Source organism: Silurus meridionalis, chromosome 7 (genome assembly GCF_014805685.1).
Source record: "Silurus meridionalis isolate SWU-2019-XX chromosome 7, ASM1480568v1, whole genome shotgun sequence".
Lineage (NCBI taxonomy): Eukaryota > Metazoa > Chordata > Actinopteri > Siluriformes > Siluridae > Silurus > Silurus meridionalis.
In genome coordinates, this window is record NC_060890.1 from 24,897,000 (window position 1) to 24,916,999 (window position 20,000).

Here is a 20,000-nt window from a genome sequence, read left to right on the forward strand (position 1 = left end):
TACACAGTAAAATGGGACAATGTTCCTCCAGAACCCTGGTGATACATTAAACAACAACATAGAGCTACAACACAACACAAAGCTACATAAAGTGCAACCTAGTGCAAACAGTGCAGACAGAAAACAGTACTGACAGACAGACATCACAAGACAACACAAGACAGTGTGGGACAATACACAACACAAGATAGCGTGCTGCTGCTGAGTGCTGCTGGTGCTGTGGAGCTGCAGTTTATTGAGGGAAACATGGATTCCAACATGTATTGTGGCATGTACTGAGAGCATGATGCCCTCGCTTCAAAAAACTGGGCCGAACGATAAGTTTCAAACAACAACCCCAAACACACCACCAAGATGACAGCTGCCTTGCTGAGGATACTGAAGGTGAAGGTGCGCCATGTGTTTAAAATCCAGAAGCTCTGTGATGTCATTATGAAGGAGTGGAAGAGGATCCAGGCAACAACCTGTGCAGCCCTGGTGAATTCCATAACCCGGCAGATTAACGCAGTGCTGGATAACAATGGTGCTCACACTAAATGTTTACACTTTAGATGCAGTGGTGGTAAATTACCTGTTATTGACCTTTGATCAGGGTTTTGTCTCTTTACTTGTTTTGCTCGACCTTAGTGCAGCTTTTGACACTGCTTTAGACTTGAAAACATTGTTGGAATTAAGGGAACAGCTCTTATAACAGGTCTTATTTGACTGATCGCTATCAGTTTGTTGATGTAAATAATGATTTCTCCACACTCTCTGAGGTAAAGTGTGGTGTTCCACAAGGATCTGTCTTAGGCCCACTGCTTTTCTCTTTATATCTGCTGCCTCTGGGTGAAATTATTCATAAACATGGGATTCGCTTCCATTGCTATGCTGATGATACACAGCTGTATATTTCAGCAATGCCAGATGAGAGAGATCAGCTTAACAATGTTGAGGAGTGTGTAAAGGACATTAGACAGTGGATGCTTGATAACTTCCTTCTGCTCAACTCAGATAAGATGAAAGTACTTTTACTAGGACCACATGCAGCTAGAAGTAAACTTTCCGATTCTGTAGCATCTCTGGATGGTGTTTCTGTCTCAGTGTGTACAGCAGTTAAAGACCTTGGTGTTATTATTGTCTCTAGTTTTTCCTTTGAGGCTCACGTGAATAATATCACCAGGATCTCCTTCTTTCACCTCAGAAATATTGCTAAAATTAGAAATATGATGTCGTTACAGGATGCAGAAAAACTAGTTTATGTTTTTGTTACTTCTAGATTAGTCTACTGTAACGCTTTACTGTCTGGGTGTGTGAGTAAGTGCATAAATAAGCTTCAGTTAGTTCAGAATGCAGCAGCAAGAGTCCTCACTAGATCTAGAAAATATGAGCACATCAGCCCTGTTTTAATCGTCTACACTGCTCCCAATTCCATCTCACACTGTTTATAAAATACTACTACTGACGTATAAAGTACTTAACGCTCTCACGCTGCAGTATCTGAGTGAACTTCTGTACCAGGATGATCCTCCACGCCTACTTAGATCAAAAGGTGCTGGTTATCTGTTGGTTCCTTAAATAATGAAGACTACAGCAGGGGGCAGATCTTTCTCTTATAAACCCCACAGTTATGGAACAGCCTTCCAATCAGTGTTTGAGACACAGTCTCAGTGTTCAAGTCGAGGATGATAACATATTTATTTATTTAACCATCTTCTTAGGTAAAGGAGCAGATCTGAAGAGATCATGGATATAGAGTGTTTGATGAACTGGGATATGCGGCCCGGGTTCGATCCCCGGTCAGGGAACCAACCCCAGCCACTCTTAGTGCCGGTCCCAAGCCCGGATAAATGGGGAGGGTTGTGTTAGGAAGGGCATCCAGCGTAAAAACATGTGCCAAATCAAACATGCGAGATGATCCGCTGTGGCGCCCCCTGTTGGAAGAAGCCAAAAGAAAGAAGAACTGGGATATTTGTATGCTGTCGTCCCCTCACTCTCTGACATTCACTCTGGTTTGTTGACGGTGGTGTGGTGGGTTGTCTCTCATGTCGGTGTTACCTTCTGGTTCTCCCTTTTAACTATGCTGCCATAGCCGGAGTCCCACCTGCACAGTGACATTAACTTTCATACAACAATAAGGACACATGCCTCTCTTCCCTCCGTGGATCTTCCCACTTCATCCAGGTCTGCCTCTGGATAGTGTTCTCTTCGTTTGGAAGCGACTCTGTGCAGCTGGGGACAGTTTCTCATCAACGCCTTTGGCGGTTCCATGAAATTCCGGAGTAAGAACGGGCGCTTTGAGGATGGATTTGGACTGTAGTTAATGTCAACAGTCTGCTACACTGACTCAGGTTCCCTGACCGGGGATCGAACCCAGGCCGCAGAGGTGAGAGCGCCGCATCCTAACCACTAGACCACCAGGGAACCTTATTCTTATCAATCTTATTAATCTTATTAATTTTTATCACCACATTATCTGTGTAAAGCTGTTCTATGACAATGTTCATTGTTATAAGCGCAATAAAAATAAAAATAAATGAAATTGTATTGAATATACAAGCTGCAAATTTACTAAAAAGTTTCATTTCTATATGATTGTCCTTTTGCTGAAATGTGAGGGGTGTACTCACTTTTGTGATAATGATATATATATATATATATATATATATATATATATATATATATATATATATATATATAAACACATACAGTATAAATCAAATCAAACATTCCATAAGTGTAATAAAAGGTAGGAATAGACAAAAAAATATATACAGCATTAAATGCTTAACATTAAGCATAACATTTAGAAATATAAATTTACACAAATATCAAGACAAATTATAAGGATGAAATATTAATGCATATATATATATATATATATATATATATATATATATATATATATATATATATATATATATATATATATATATATATATAAATAAAGAAAAAATAAAGTAAAAAAACTATTAAATAAACACGGGCAAGAAAAAGAACCGAATCTTAGTTTCGAATTGAGATTCGATTCTCATGAAGAATCGTTTGAGGAACCGACTCCCGGGGGAATGGATCAGTGCCCGTGTTTATCTTGTCAGCTGGCGGAGAGCAGCGCGGTGCCTCGGCTTCTCTACAGATCAGGTTAGCAGGGAAACTCGTGCTCTGTGCGTGTGGATACACGTGAACACGGTCGGTATTTGCGTGTTTCTCAGGCTAAAAGGCAAAGAAAAGCGAGTATGGAGGCAGGAGGATATTTTGCTTGCTAGCGCGATAGCCCCAGCTAGTTCAGGCTAAGACACTGGGCGCGTGTGGGCGTGCGCGTCCGCGCTCTTTTTTTTATCATTAATTTTTCTTTTTCCAAATTAAGAAAAATGTTTAAGAACCAACAACCAAGTTGTATTCCTTTTTTAAACATTTTTGTGTTTTGGCGTTTTTTTATTACCCAGTTATCTTTGTTTTATTATTGCTAACGCACTATTATAATATAAAAAAATATATTTATTATTTTTAAAACTCCTTTTTCGCCCCATATAGTAATAAATATCCAGCTTTACCTCCTTAATAAATGTCTGCAATTTGTTTGCTTGATACGTTTAATACGAATGTATTATACTCCAACTTGGCGTATGCAAATTAGGCTCGTTTGAATAAATATGCATACATTTGCATACAAAATGAAACCCGGGTCATGTATGCGTTTTTTTTGTTGGTTTTTTTTTTTTAATTAATTAATAAAAAAAATTATATTAATTTGACTCTGAAAATACTTCTGAGATAAGCTTTAAAGGGAAAATACTTTTTCTGGGAGATCTATTTTAGTCGTGTGACATCTGGGAAAGATGTTTCACTAGATTTTGTGGAGATTTGTGATCGTTCAGCCACAAGGGTGTCAGGTACTGATGTAGGTGAGCTGAGGAGGACTGGGCTGCAGACAAAGTTCCAGTTTATTCAAGTCCAATCGGGTTGGAGTTCTAATTCAGGAGATCTTCCACTCCAACCCATGTAAAGCAGATCTTTATGGAGCTGGCTTCTGTGCACAGATGTCATCCTGGAACAGACTCCTAGTTCAAGTGAAGGGAAAATCTCAAGCTCCTGCATCCAAAGATCTTATAGAATTTGGACGCCCGACTTTTCCCAGCAATGTGCGTTTCTTCTCCAAACCTTTACCATAAAGATGGAGGCCATTATTTTTGACTATGTAGTGTATCCTGATCTTACCCATTTTTATTACTACTGACTAAGTGAATTTAGAGTATGGGTTACTTCATATTTATGCCCCTGTCATACACACACACACACACACACACACACACACACACACACACACACACACGTATATAACATTGCATGATGTTAAATAATGCATCCGTTTCGCCCTTTCCTGCTGAATGTACCCACTGAGCTTTCTGATTTCATAACAGGTGGTTTTTTTAGCTCTTTTTCAGCTTTCTGCACTGTTCGCTATACAAACACACACACACACACACACACACACACACACACACACACACACACACGTTACATCCCCAGTGTGTAAAGTCAAAGCTATTGTGAGCACTGCATCCCGCAGGACAGAGCACCGTGTCTCCACCCTGTTTTTGCTCACTCTCAGGAGGCCTCTGCTTTACACTCTGTGTGTGTGTGTGTGTGTGTGTGTGTGTGTGTGTTACACCAAGAGCAGGTAGAGATCTCTGCTCTCACTGTACGATTAGGCGTCTGTGTTAATCTCTGCTGTTGATCGCAGGACTGAAAACGCCGACCAGCGCTGACGAGGTTACCATAGCGCCCATCAGGACGGACTCTGGTTTTCGACCCTTTGCAGGTACGTAGATGAGTTTACACTCAAAACCCTTTTTTCGTTTTTAATGTAAGTGTTATCTTGCAGCACGACACACACTTTTCCTATGATTAGCGATCGTGACCTATAAACAACCGTATCGGTATTTTTTTTCCCCCAGCCATTTTTCCGAAACGATGTTAACCGATTTGTACCGATACCAATTAATCAGTCGATACTTTTAGACATATATACTGGTTAAAAAAAGAAAACAGTACAGAATCGGGAAAATGTGCCAAAATATAAATATATTCATTATATAAATAAATATTGAGGAAAATAAGACTTGCATTCAAACTAAAACTAAACGTAACACTCCAAATACATAAAAACAGTCGCATCTAAAAGGAATAAGAAACAAATAAAATGAAGTAAGCGTCATGTGGCGCCAGTGATTCACCTCTAGAGGCCGCTCTCGTAATGTATAACGCAACCCGGAAAAACTAACATCATGGGGTTTTGCCGACAGTTCCAGCAATCGATTATCGTACCGTTAAATCAATGAACTCTAATGTAAAATTTGTGGAATTGTTTGTAAGTAGCAGGACGGCTGATATTTCAGAATATCAGCGAATAAATTCGCCGCCTTGAAAAAAATACGATATGCGGGTTTTCTGCTTGTAGATTCTGTCTATAGTAAACAGAATACTGTAAATAAAATCAGACATTTATATTCTTAAATTTCCTCTTAAACTTCAGAGACCAGACTTTTCATCCTTTTTTTTTTTTTTTTCTTTACTATAAAAATGTATACACATGGCCAAAAATATTGGGACACCCGACTTTCCCCAGACGTACTTGATTCTTCCCAGTCAAGCACAAGCTCCGTGAAGATCTGCTTAACATGGGTTGGAGTGGAAGATCTCCCACTGTAGAGCTCTGACCTGATTAAACTTGATGAAAACGAGCGCTGATTGTAGACCAGGCCTCCTCACCTACATCAGAACCTTCACTGCACAAATCTCCACAAAATCTAGTGGAACATCTTCCCAAAAGTGTGGAGGTTATTATAAGAGCAGGTCAGGTGTCCGAAAACATTTGGTCTGTCTCGCTTTTAAGGCAAAATGTGGCATTGAATTAAATTCAGCGGGGGTTAGACTCCAAACGCTCGCTGGTGTAGTTTTCCAGATCGGGTGTGTGTCGTGTCGGGATTATGGGAGCGTTCGGTGTGGTGTTCAGGAGCTCCAGGCGGTGTCAGAGAGACCAGAGAGAATATACACCCAGCACCACAGAGCCAAATGACGATGCAAATCTCTGTGTGCTCTTTATCAGGGTAAGAACTCGCACTTAGAGCACGGAGGATAATCACGAGGACCTTAAGGAGAAAAAAACGAACTGAAAACGAATAGAAATAAAAGCATTGTAAGAGAAGGTCTTGTTGTTTTTTCTCTTCTGTGTCTCTCAGCGGGAAAAGCGGATCCACTCTTGTAACATGAGCTCGGTGGCTGTGTTGACTCAGGAGAGTTTTGCTGAGCACCGTAGCGGGCTGAAGGACACGCAGGTCTCAGGTACTCTAATAACGATGGCTTTTATGCCGCAGGGAAAGTGAGCGACTCGGCGTTAACACGTCCTACACGCTGCCAAAGAGCCGAATAGCACCGATTTCTCCTTTTTTTATTTATTTATTTATTTATTTATTTATTTATTTTAAGTACACGACAGAAATTTGCTATTTGAAGGTTGGTATTTTTATTTTACATTCACAACAATGACATGAAGAACTGAGAGGTTTCTCCATTCGAGACGAATCCCAATCGAGTTTTTTTCACTTTTTTAAAAAAGGGAAAAAAATTACGAGAAACGAGGCTAGTTTGGGGAAACGTTTCAATGAATACAAGAAATTTTATTGAATACAATAAAAATTCTTTGCAAGTATTTTTAATCCGAAGCAGCCATCTTTGTACAGATATTCCTTAGCTTCCATCATTTCCGACTAATTTTCAAGTATTTTTTTGTGTGTTAAAATACTTAAAGTAACGTGTAAAATATGTTTTTTTGTAAATGTTATTGTTTTATATGTTAATGATATTTGCTCCCCATAGTTCCAGTATTCATGTTTGTGACTTTTTGTAACTAATATCCAGCTACACGTCTACAAACAGAGTTTCTATTGCTAGTGCTGGTGCTACTGTAACATGGCCTGTGAAAAGTATGGAAACACCAAGACTTATGGTTTTGTACATTTTGTTAAATATTCTATTAGCCGTGGTACAGAATATATGAGTTTATGTAGTGTGTAGGTCATTTTCTTAAAATATTTATACAATGTAACCAATCTAATTAATGCCAAATAGATTTCGTACATTAAAATATTCAGATTATAATTAATTTTTTTTTTTCACACTCATTATGAAGCTGTGCAATTTTAAATATTGTTACTAAAAAATTTGATCTTTAAGTGTAAGTAAATGTAAAGCTATGCATAGCTTAAATTATTTGTTAGCTTTGAAAATAAAGGGAATATTTTTATTTATTTATTTTTAAAAGTCCAGGAGCAATATAATTATAAAATCAATATCACAATCTATTATTATCTTGATACTTTTTTTTTTTTTTCGGAAATTGTGTGCAAAATTAATTTCTTTCTTTATTATATCATAAAACAAAATTGAATTAGGAACTAACTAAAAAATGTCTGATGTTAAAAGTTGTATCGTGATGCACGTCGTAGAAATGTCTTCGAGACTCGCGATGTAATATTTTTGTTACGGTACCTATATAGATATTTGCCCTTTTCACCGTGTTCACACTTTTCTGCATTCTGATTCATTTGCAGGTGGTGTTTCTGAAGATGAAGCGTACATCCCTACGTATTTGGAAGCCTTCCCGCCGTTGCCGGAGAAGAGCACACCCGGGGAGAGATCTGGAGATCCAGTGGGAGCTTGGAGCAAAATCCGACCCATTAAAGCTTCTGTCATTACGCAGGTTCTCAACAGAACAGTACAGTAACCTTCATGTAGCCTTGTTCTTCGAATAAACGGCTCTCCTGGCGTTTCAGGTGTTCCACGTGCCGTTGGAGGAGCGTCGCTACAAGGACAACAGCCAGTTCGGAGAAGGAGAAGAAGCGAAAGTGTGTCTCGACATCATGCAGAAGACCGGCGCTCATATTGAACTCTCTCTGGCGAAAGATCAAGGACTTTCCATCATGGTGACCGGGAAACTCGACTCGGTCATGAAGGCTCGGAAAGAAAGGACAAAACATCGGACGCATCACACAGCAGCTTCCCAGTGTACGGCAGGAAATATTTACACACAGACTACAAAGTTCTCAAAATTCCATATCGTGACGTTCGAACGTTTGAACAGGTGCACATCGAGTTTACAGACGGAGAAGAACGGATCGTTTTGGAAGGCCCCACGGAGGAAGTGGAGCAAGCTCAGGCCCAAATCCAGGAGATTATTAATGATCTGGTCAGAGGATTTTTTAACTAGCATAAACAAGCTACACTGTATTGCCAAAGTTTGTGGACACCTGACTATAAGTCTGGCGTATCCATTTTAACATTATAGTAACCTCCACTTTTCTGGGAAGATGTTCCACTAGAGTTTGTGGAACGTGTAGTGTGGACATTCCACTACATGTCGTACTCTTTATGAATGTGTGCAAAATTTCATGTCACTTCCTATATATACACACTATATGGGAACCAGGAGACCCAAACCTGTTCCAGCATGACAATGCTCCTGTGCACAAAGACCATGAAGATCTGCCTTTCGTAGGTTGGAGTAGAAGATCTCCAACACCTCTGGGGTGAATATGAACACTGACTGCACCCCAGGCCTCCTCTTCTCACCTACTTCAGTACCTGACTTTACTAACACACTTGTGTCTGAACGGATCTCACACAAATCTCCACCAAATCTAGTGGAACATCTTTGCAGAGAAGTGGAGGGAATTATAAGGGTAAATCAGAGCTAAATGTGGAATGCGATGCTCAAAAAGCACCATACTTCCAACCAGGTGTTTGCAAACTTATATAAAAATTCACCGGTTGCGTTTCCGGTTTCAGGACAAGCGTGCGGTCGAACGTCTGTCTCTAGAGAAAGTCTTTCACCCGTTCATCGCCGGAGCGTACAACCGACTGGTCCAGGAACTGAGCCAAGAGACAGGCGCTCGCATCAGCATCCCACCACCCAGCCTGCCTAAAGACGAGATCATCATAACTGGGGAGAAGGAAGCGGTCGCCATGGCCATCGCACGCATCCGGGCCGTTTACGAGGAGAAGGTACGATTTATTTATTTTATTTATTTGTTTTTTATTACGGTACCCTATGGGCTGACACGTGTCCGTCATCCAGAAGCGAAAAATGACGACCATCTCGGTAGAAGTGAAAAAGTCCCAGCATAAATACATCATCGGACCAAAAGGCAACAGTCTGCAGGAGATCATGGAGAGCACCGGGGTGTCTGTGGAGATTCCCCCGTTAGACTCCAGCTCTGAGACCATCATCCTCCGAGGAGAACCAGACAAACTGGGACCTGCCCTGACGCAGGTGTACGCCAAGGTGAGGTGAGGAGGCCTGGGGTGCAGTCAACATGGAGAATTTATCCCAAAGTTGTTTAATAGGGTTTATAGAAGAAGATCTTCCATTCCAATCCATGTATCTTCATGCATATGTCATGCTGGAACACGTTTTGGTCTTCTAGTTCACTTGAAACTCATCCCTTTCTCTCCTATTCTTGTTTATATATTTTATAGTATACACACTACATTACCAAAAGTTTGCGGACACCTGGTCTTTCCACATTTAGTCCCAGTTTGCACTTATTATTTCATCCACTCTTCTGGGAAGATGTTCCACTAGAGTTTGTGGAACGTGTAGTGTGGACATTCCACTACATGTCGTACTCTTTATGAATGTGTGTGCAAAATTTCATGTCACTTCCTATATATACACACTATATGGGAACCAGGAGACCCAAACCTGTTCCAGCATGACAATGCTCCTGTGCACAAAGACCATGAAGATCTGCCTTTCGTAGGTTGGAGTAGAAGATCTCCAACACCTCTGGGGTGAATATGAACACTGACTGCACCCCAGGCCTCCTCTTCTCACCTACTTCAGTACCTGACTTTACTAACACACTTGTGTCTGAACGGATCTCACACAAATCTCCACCAAATCTAGTGGAACATCTTTGCAGAGAAGTGGAGGGAATTATAAGGGTAAATCAGAGCTAAATGTGGAATGCGATGCTCAAAAAGCACCATACTTCCAACCAGGTGTTTGCAAACTTATATAAAAATTCACCGGTTGCGTTTCCGGTTTCAGGACAAGCGTGCGGTCGAACGTCTGTCTCTAGAAAGTCTTTCACCCGTTCATCGCCGGAGCGTACAACCGACTGGTCCAGGAACTGAGCCAAGAGACAGGCGCTCGCATCAGCATCCCACCACCCAGCCTGCCTAAAGACGAGATCATCATAACTGGGGAGAAGGAAGCGGTCGCCATGGCCATCGCACGCATCCGGGCCGTTTACGAGGAGAAGGTACGATTTATTTATTTTATTTATTTGTTTTTATTACGGTACCCTATGGGCTGACACGTGTCCGTCATCCAGAAGCGAAAAATGACGACCATCTCGGTAGAAGTGAAAAGTCCCAGCATAAATACATCATCGGACCAAAAGGCAACAGTCTGCAGGAGATCATGGAGAGCACCGGGGTGTCTGTGGAGATTCCCCGTTAGACTCCAGCTCTGAGACCATCATCCTCCGAGGAGAACCAGACAAACTGGGACCTGCCCTGACGCAGGTGTACGCCAAGGTGAGGTGAGGAGGCCTGGGGTGCAGTCAACATGGAGAATTTATCCCAAAGTTGTTTAATAGGGTTTATAGAAGAAGATCTTCCATTCCAATCCATGTATCTTCATGCATATGTCATGCTGGAACACGTTTTGGTCTTCTAGTTCACTTGAAACTCATCCCTTTCTCTCCTATTCTTGTTTATATATTTTATAGTATACACTACATTACCAAAAGTTTGCGGACACCTGGTCTTTCCACATTTAGTCCCAGTTTGCACTTATTATTTCATCCACTCTTCTGGGAAGATGTTCCAGTAGATTTTGTGGAGATTTGTGATCATTCAGCCTCAGTAATGTTTCTGCTGTAGGTGAGGTGAGGAGGCCTGGGGTGCAGTCAACATGGAGAATTTATCCCAAAGTTGTTTAATAGGGTTTATAGAAGAAGATCTTCCATTCCAATCCATGTATCTTCATGCATATGTCATGCTGGAACACGTTTTGGTCTTCTAGTTCACTTGAAACTCATCCCTTTCTCTCCTATTCTTGTTTATATATTTTATAGTATACACTACATTACCAAAAGTTTATGGACACCTGGTCTTTCCACATTTAGTCCCAGTTTGCACTTATTATTTCATCCACTCTTCTGGGAAGATGTTCCAGTAGATTTTGTGGAGATTTGTGATCATTCAGCCTCAGTAATGTTTCTGCTGTAGGTGAGGTGAGGAGGCCTGGGGTGCAGTCAACATGGAGAATTTATCCCAAAGTTGTTTAATAGGGTTTATAGAAGAAGATCTTCCATTCCAATCCATGTATCTTCATGCATATGTCATGCTGGAACACGTTTTGGTCTTCTAGTTCACTTGAAACTCATCCCTTTCTCTCCTATTCTTGTTTATATATTTTATAGTATACACACTACATTACCAAAAGTTTGCGGACACCTGGTCTTTCCACATTTAGTCCCAGTTTGCACTTATTATTTCATCCACTCTTCTGGGAAGATGTTCCACTAGAGTTTGTGGAACGTGTAGTGTGGACATTCCACTACATGTCGTACTCTTTATGAATGTGTGTGCAAAATTTCATGTCACTTCCTATATATACACACTATATGGGAACCAGGAGACCCAAACCTGTTCCAGCATGACCTATGTATCTATTTGAGCAAAAATCTACAGAAAATCTACTGGAACATCTTCCCAGAAGAGTGGAGGTTATTATAAGGGCAAATGAAAGCACACACAGAATCTTATAGTCAGGTGTCCACAAACTTTTGTCCGTACAATGAATTTGACTTTCCATTTTGACGTGTTGCTCGCACAGGCCTCGGCTGCCGTCGTCATCCCGAAGGAGCACCATCGCTTCGTGATTGGGAAAAATGGAGAGAAACTACAAGAGCTGGAACTGAAAACGGCTACCAAGATCACCATTCCCCGTCCCGACGACCCGAACGCCAACATACGCATCAGCGGCACCAAGGAGGGCATCGAGAAAGCCAGGCACGAGATCCTGCTCATCTCTGCAGAACAGGTCAGTATCGAAGCATTAAAGCAGAAATCTCCATCCTGAGATCCCTTTCAGGTTAGACGTAGGAAATCATCTGGTAAAAAACATTCACGAAAGCAATGAGATGATGTTTTATTCCTCCTAGACCACAGCAACGATTACAACCGAGCTGCTACGAAGCTCTGAGACTCCTTCTGTAGATGTTCAACATCTCCTAACACGCTTTCGTACCACAATGAGCACATACACTCTCTATGACCGAAGTTTTGTGGACATGCTGATCTTCCCGTTCTATCGTCTCCATTTGCTCTTTATAAGACGCTCCATTCTTCTGGGAAGATGTTCCAGTAGATTTTGTGGAACGTGTAGTGTGGACATTCCACTACATGTCGTACTCTTTATGAATGTGTGTGCAAAATTTCATGTCACTTCCTATATATACACACTATATGGGAACCAGGAGACCCAAACCTGTTCCAGCATGACAATGCTCCTGTGCACAAAGACCATGAAGATCTGCCTTTCGTAGGTTGGAGTAGAAGATCTCCAACACCTCTGGGGTGAATATGAACACTGACTGCACCCCAGGCCTCCTCTTCTCACCTACTTCAGTACCTGACTTTACTAACACACTTGTGTCTGAACGGATCTCACACAAATCTCCACCAAATCTAGTGGAACATCTTTGCAGAGAAGTGGAGGGAATTATAAGGGTAAATCAGAGCTAAATGTGGAATGCGATGCTCAAAAAGCACCATACTTCCAACCAGGTGTTTGCAAACTTATATAAAAATTCACTCGGTTGCGTTTCCGGTTTCAGGACAAGCGTGCGGTCGAACGTCTGTCTCTAGAGAAAGTCTTTCACCCGTTCATCGCCGGGCGTACAACCGACTGGTCCAGGAACTGAGCCAAGAGACAGGCGCTCGCATCAGCATCCCACCACCCAGCCTGCCTAAAGACGAGATCATCATAACTGGGGAGAAGGAAGCGGTCGCCATGGCCATCGCACGCATCCGGGCCGTTTACGAGGAGAAGGTACGATTTATTTATTTTATTTATTTGTTTTTTATTACGGTACCCTATGGGCTGACACGTGTCCGTCATCCAGAAGCGAAAAATGACGACCATCTCGGTAGAAGTGAAAAAGTCCCAGCATAAATACATCATCGGACCAAAAGGCAACAGTCTGCAGGAGATCATGGAGAGCACCGGGGTGTCTGTGGAGATTCCCCGTTAGACTCCAGCTCTGAGACCATCATCCTCCGAGGAGAACCAGACAAACTGGGACCTGCCCTGACGCAGGTGTACGCCAAGGTGAGGGTGAGGAGATGTCGGGGGGGGGGAAGTATGCCAAGTGTGTGCAGTGTGTTTTATGTGTGTGTGTGTGTGTGTGTGTGTGTGTGTGTGTGTGTGTGTGTGTGTGTGTTTTTTTTTCAGGCTAAGAGTGTCATGGCAGTGGAAGTGACCGCCCCAGCCTGGCTTCATCGATTCATCATCGGAAAGAAAGGACAAAACATCGGACGCATCACACAGCAGCTTCCCAGTGTACGGCAGGAAATATTTACACACAGACTACAAAGTTCTCAAAATTCCATATCGTGACGTTCCGAACGTTTGAACAGGTGCACATCGAGTTTACAGACGGAGAAGAACGGATCGTTTTGGAAGGCCCCACGGAGGAAGTGGAGCAAGCTCAGGCCCAAATCCAGGAGATTATTAATGATCTGGTCAGAGGATTTTTTTTAACTAGCATAAACAAGCTACACTGTATTGCCAAAAGTTTGTGGACACCTGACTATAAGTCTGGCGTATCCATTTTTAACATTATAGTAACCTCCACTTTTCTGGGAAGATGTTCCACTAGATTTGGTGCTCGTTCAGCCAAAGTGAGGGTACTGATGTAAGTGAGGAGGTTTAAGGTGCAGCCAGTGTTCACGTTCATCCACAATAGGATTTATAGCTCTGTAGCTGAAGATCTTCCACTCCATTCCTATACATACACTATATAGGAACTAGGAGAACCAAACCTGTTCCAGCATGACTGTGCTCCTCTGCACCAAGCCAGCTCCATGAAGATATGTTTTACGTTACGTTGTTATCATATCGAAGATCTTTTACTCCAACCCATGTAATGCAGATCTTCATGGAGCTGGCTTTGTGCACATTGTCATGCAGGAACAGGTTTTGCACCTCCTAGATCAAGTGGAGGGAGAATTTCATGCTACAGCATCCAAAGATGTCTTATACAATTGTGTGTGTGTCCAACACACAAGAGAAGAATCACACCTGGGTGGAAAGGTCAGGTGTCCCAATACTTTTGGCGGTTTTGTAGGAATAATTGGAGCCTGTAAGGTGGTGGATCTGATTTGCATGTTGGGTTCCAAAAGGGGAAACATTCCACGAGATCTTCAACTGTGGAATTTGGGAAACATTCCAAGTTGGAAATTTACCAGGAATTTATGGGAATCTATGGGAATGAATTTTAAACCGAGTAAGTGCTGTGTGCATGTGATTAATTAATGTGCAGGTAGAAATTCAACTAAAATTGCATTCAATCTGCTTAAATTTAAACATGATTATCCTGTAAGATTTATTTTTATTAATTAATTTCTATATATTCCAATTAGTTCCAATGGAAAGTTTGCAGGCTTGAAAATTCCTGAAATTTTGCAACCCTATTTGCATATCATACATATTCATAGATTTTCGCATTTAATGGCAGGTAAAGAATAATAATAGAAGAATATTCGGAATTAAAACGGAACTCGGATCCTTTACGGTTTTTAAGTCACGGATCGGATAGTTTTTTTTTTGGTTTTTTTTTATCGCATCAGCAAAAAAAAAAAGGGGAGGAGACTAATCTAATTTGCTTTCCATTTGTTGCAAGAAAAGTTACAGCATGGAAAGGTTCTCACATGTTCAATTTAAATGATGCAGAAGGCTTTTCAAAGATCATGTGCTCCTCAGCCAACCGTACGTGTTGACCAATTAACGCGTCACGTGAACACTCGACTGCTCTGTGTTGTTATGAAGTAAGTTTATTACTTCGTTAAATAATTAATAAAGTTTTAAAAGCAAAAAAAAATTGCGTGTAATCTGTGGGTCAACTGCGATCCCTTACTTTTTGACCAATCACGTGAAAAGAAATTTGTCAAATAAATTTAAATAAAATAAATAAATAAAAATTATTAAAAGTAAAGTTCTGATTGTTCCCAGATGTCGAGGATGGACTACGCGGAAATCAACATCGACCAGCGTTTTCACAGACACCTCATCGGAAAGAACGGCACCAACAGTGAGTACCTTCTCGAAAAGAGCGTAAAAAATACCATAATGCTAAATAAAAAGATGAAACGTGACGGGATATATGACTCACGTCTCGGTTGTAAAAGAATGAAACAATCTTTCAGTAAACCGGATCAAGGAGCTTTACAAGGTGTGGGTTCGGATCCCTCAGGACTCTGATCGTTGCGGGTTGGTCCGGATTGAGGGAGACCCCGATGGAGTGCGGCAGGCTCGCAGGGAGCTGGTGGACATGGCCCAGCGCATGGTAAGGGGGGAGGGGACTTTAATTCAGTTTTAAAGGGGCAGTAAGCAATATTTATCATTTGTCCATTTTTAATGGAAATCGTGTTGAGAATGATGGAAAGATTGAAAGCTAATATCCTAGCATGAGGGAATCCCAGTTGAAAAATAAATCACTTTTAAAACTCTGATTTCTGGTCCAGAATGTTTGCTTGTATTTCGATTGGCTTTGCATCAATCATTTTATAGACATGCCCCCAACGGCACATATTTACAAGGTTGTAATTTTATGCAGCTGAATTGTCCGAGAGCGTTCGAATGTGACGTCATGACGGTCCCTTCGAAATCTAATTAGCATGCTAACACTAATTGATCCCCCGTAAGTTATTGTTGGGGGTAGACTGGAGACTTTCCCAATGGGGGTGGAGTTGGGGGTGGAGTTGGGGGCGGACATAAGGATTTTTATTGACAAATTTTGTGTTGTGTGGTTTCTCAGGAGAACGAGCGCACCAAAGACCTGATCATAGAGCAGAAGTTTCATCGCACCATCATCGGCCAAAAAGGAGAGAAGATCAAAGAAGTGCGAGAGAAGTTTCCTGAGGTATTCTTATCAATCACGGTTCATGCAAATTATGTTCTTTATAATCCTTTAAAATTTTCCACAAAATTCAGCACAGGTGTAGAGCCCACAGTGATTTTGGGAAAGGTCAAGGTTGCTACGTGGCAACTGTCCAAAGTGTGATCTAAAATGCTCACATCCACCTAGACGACTATAGACTACACCTAGACTACACCCCAGCTATAGGAGAAGTGTGAGCTTTTCAGCGACCTCCTCGCTACCACCTGGGATCAATCATTCACTCAAAATATGCCGGCAACCTGGAATATCATGGTGAACATGTAACAACACCCTAACAGCCAACAGGGTTAACCCTATTAATAACTTATTAACCACCTATCAACCACCTTCTAACATCATAAAATACAGCACATAACCACCACCAAGCAACCAGCTAGAGTATTATAACAACACTATGGTAACTGCAACCTAGGTAACTCAACCTAGGTAACTCTTGCAACCTAGGTAACAACCTGGCAACCACTGAGCAACCAACTTAAATATCTTAGCAACAGCATAGCAACAACTGTCAACCACCTTGCAACAAAAAAAAAAAACACCTAGCAACACCCTAAAAACCACCCGGAGTATCATAGCAACCATGTAGCAACACCTTAGCAGGCACCTAGGCAATTATATGAATGCACCAAGTAACACACCACGTAGCAACCACACAGCAACCAACTTGAATACCATAGTAACAAATGCTTAGCAACCATATAGCTACGACACAGTTGCTATGGTGTTGCTTCGATATTCAAGTTGGTCACTATGAACCATCTTGTAACATAAGAAACACAGCAACACCCTAGAAACCACCATAGCAACCACCGGGAGTATCATAGCAACTGTGTAACAACACCAAAGCAGCCAGCTAGTTAATGATATTAAATCAACCACTTAGTAACACCCTGGCAACCACATAGCAACCACACAGCGCCAACTTAAATATCAACACAGTAATCAGCTAGCAGTGTGTATACAATGATGAGAGAGAAGTTCAGGGGTTCAAGTTCCAGTATCTCCAAGCTACAACTATTTGGGCCCTTGAGCAAGGCCCTTAACCCTTTGTGCACCACAGGTGCTGTAACATTGATGGAATACGTGAAGAAAGAATTTCCCTGTGCTGTAACGTACATGTGACAATTAAAAATCACAGTCTTTTTTGTTTCTTCTCCCTGCAGGTCATCATCACGTTCCCTGACCAGTCTCAGAAAAGTGACATTGTGCAGCTCCGTGGGCCCAAGAACGAGGTGGAGAAATGTGCCAAGTTTCTCCAGAAACTCCTGCTGGACCTGGTATCAGTCCCTGCACCTCCTCACCATAAACAATCACACTGAATGCTTTTCCAACATGTAGAAGAAATAAAAATATATAAATAATCTGCTCATTAGAGAGAAGTTATAATATGCTTATAGTTTCCATAGTAACAGCTCATTCACAGAACTCTCCCTCTTATAAATAAAAAAAAAAAAAAGTTTTCTTTTTTTTTTATTTATTTAAAGCTTCCTCCTAAGAAGATACTCATTGATGGAAGGAGTCTCCAGTGTCAGAACTTTTGTAGCAGTTAAATAAAATATTAGAAATATATTAGAGTTCAATGTAATTATAAAAGGATAAAAAAAAATCATTTAAGCACTTTGCTGCAATTTCGAAGAAGTTCAACTGGTATTTTTTGACTACAGATCAAGTTGCAATTTTAATCCCGTTTGTAACATGTTTACAAAGTTCTTCATGGTGCTTCAGTTATCAATGCAATGAGAGAACAGTCTATGACGGTGTATTCGGGGACTATGGGATAAAATTATTAACAAACTCAAAAAAATTTCAAGGATTTAAATTTACTTGTAAATGTAAATTTGTGTTGTTTTCTTATCAACTTGGAAATTTCGATCTACAACTTGAAAATGTATAGTTTTAAACTCTGAACTAGGAGACCCAAACCTGTGTCAAACCCTGTTATTTGTGCACAAAGCCAGCTCCATGAAGATCTGCTTTACATGGGTTGGAGTGGAAGATCTCCTGCTATAGAGCTCTAAAAACTTATAGGGACGAATGTGAACTCTGACTGCACCCCAGCTATAGGAGAAGTGTGAGCTTTTCAGCGACCTCCTCGCTACCACCTGGGATCAATCATTCACTCAAAATATGCCGGCAACCTGGAATATCATGGTGAACATGTAACAACACCCTAACAGCCAACAGGGTTAACCCTATTAATAACTTATTAACCACCTATCAACCACCTTCTAACATCATAAAATACAGCACATAACCACCACCAAGCAACCAGCTAGAGTATTATAACAACACTATGGTAACTGCAACCTAGGTAACTCAACCTAGGTAACTCTTGCAACCTAGGTAACAACCTGGCAACCACTGAGCAACCAACTTAAATATCTTAGCAACAGCATAGCAACAACTGTCAACCACCTTGCAACAAAAAAAAAAAACACCTAGCAACACCCTAAAAACCACCCGGAGTATCATAGCAACCATGTAGCAACACCTTAGCAGGCACCTAGGCAATTATATGAATGCACCAAGTAACACACCACGTAGCAACCACACAGCAACCAACTTGAATACCATAGTAACAAATGCTTAGCAACCATATAGCTACGACACAGTTGCTATGGTGTTGCTTCGATATTCAAGTTGGTCACTATGAACCATCTTGTAACATAAGAAACACAGCAACACCCTAGAAACCACCATAGCAACCACCGGAGTATCATAGCAACTGTGTAACAACACCAAAGCAGCCAGCTAGTTAATGATATTAAATCAACCACTTAGTAACACCCTGGCAACCACATAGCAACCACACAGCGCCAACTTAAATATCAACACAGTAATCAGCTAGCAGTGTGTATACAATGATGAGAGAGAAGTTCAGGGGTTCAAGTTCCAGTATCTCCAAGCTACAACTATTTGGGCCCTTGAGCAAGGCCCTTAACCCTTTGTGCACCACAGGTGCTGTAACATTGATGGAATACGTGAAGAAAGAATTTCCTGTGCTGTAACGCATATGTGACAATTAAAAATCACAGTCTTTTTTGTTTCTTCTCCCTGCAGGTCATCATCACGTTCCCTGACCAGTCTCAGAAAAGTGACATTGTGCAGCTCCGTGGGCCCAAGAACGAGGTGGAGAAATGTGCCAAGTTTCTCCAGAAACTCCTGCTGGACCTGGTATCAGTCCCTGCACCTCCTCACCATAAACAATCACACTGAATGCTTTTCCAACATGTAGAAGAAATAAAAATATATAAATAATCTGCTCATTAGAGAGAAGTTATAATATGCTTATAGTTTCCATAGTAACAGCTCATTCACAGAACTCTCCCTCTTATAAATAAAAAAAAAAAAAAGTTTTCTTTTTTTTTTATTTATTTAAAGCTTCCTCCTAAGAAGATACTCATTGATGGAAGGAGTCTCCAGTGTCAGAACTTTTGTAGCAGTTAAATAAAATATTAGAAATATATTAGAGTTCAATGTAATTATAAAAGGATAAAAAAAAATCATTTAAGCACTTTGCTGCAATTTCGAAGAAGTTCAACTGGTATTTTTTGACTACAGATCAAGTTGCAATTTTAATCCCGTTTGTAACATGTTTACAAAGTTCTTCATGGTGCTTCAGTTATCAATGCAATGAGAGAACAGTCTATGACGGTGTATTCGGGGACTATGGGATAAAATTATTAACAAACTCAAAAAAATTTCAAGGATTTAAATTTACTTGTAAATGTAAATTTGTGTTGTTTTCTTATCAACTTGGAAATT

General features: G+C 41.0%; 1 protein-coding gene across 1 annotated transcript in view; it reads left to right on the forward strand.

Moving 5' to 3' along the window:
* Nucleotides 1-5,568: 5,568 nt before the first annotated feature.
* hdlbpb (high density lipoprotein binding protein b) overlaps nucleotides 5,569-20,000 on the forward strand; it is a 25,478-nt gene continuing 11,046 nt past the window's right edge. Inside the window, 15 exon segments of the mRNA XM_046854075.1 lie at nucleotides 5,569-6,089; nucleotides 6,222-6,324; nucleotides 7,593-7,741; nucleotides 7,815-8,025; nucleotides 11,886-12,094; nucleotides 12,891-12,948; nucleotides 12,951-13,105; nucleotides 13,179-13,296; nucleotides 13,299-13,384; nucleotides 13,508-13,615; nucleotides 13,693-13,797; nucleotides 15,287-15,365; nucleotides 15,481-15,620; nucleotides 16,092-16,196; nucleotides 17,399-17,512. Of these exon segments, the coding sequence (XP_046710031.1) occupies nucleotides 5,970-6,089; nucleotides 6,222-6,324; nucleotides 7,593-7,741; nucleotides 7,815-8,025; nucleotides 11,886-12,094; nucleotides 12,891-12,948; nucleotides 12,951-13,105; nucleotides 13,179-13,296; nucleotides 13,299-13,384; nucleotides 13,508-13,615; nucleotides 13,693-13,797; nucleotides 15,287-15,365; nucleotides 15,481-15,620; nucleotides 16,092-16,196; nucleotides 17,399-17,512 (1,860 nt within the window). The 5' untranslated portion in view covers nucleotides 5,569-5,969.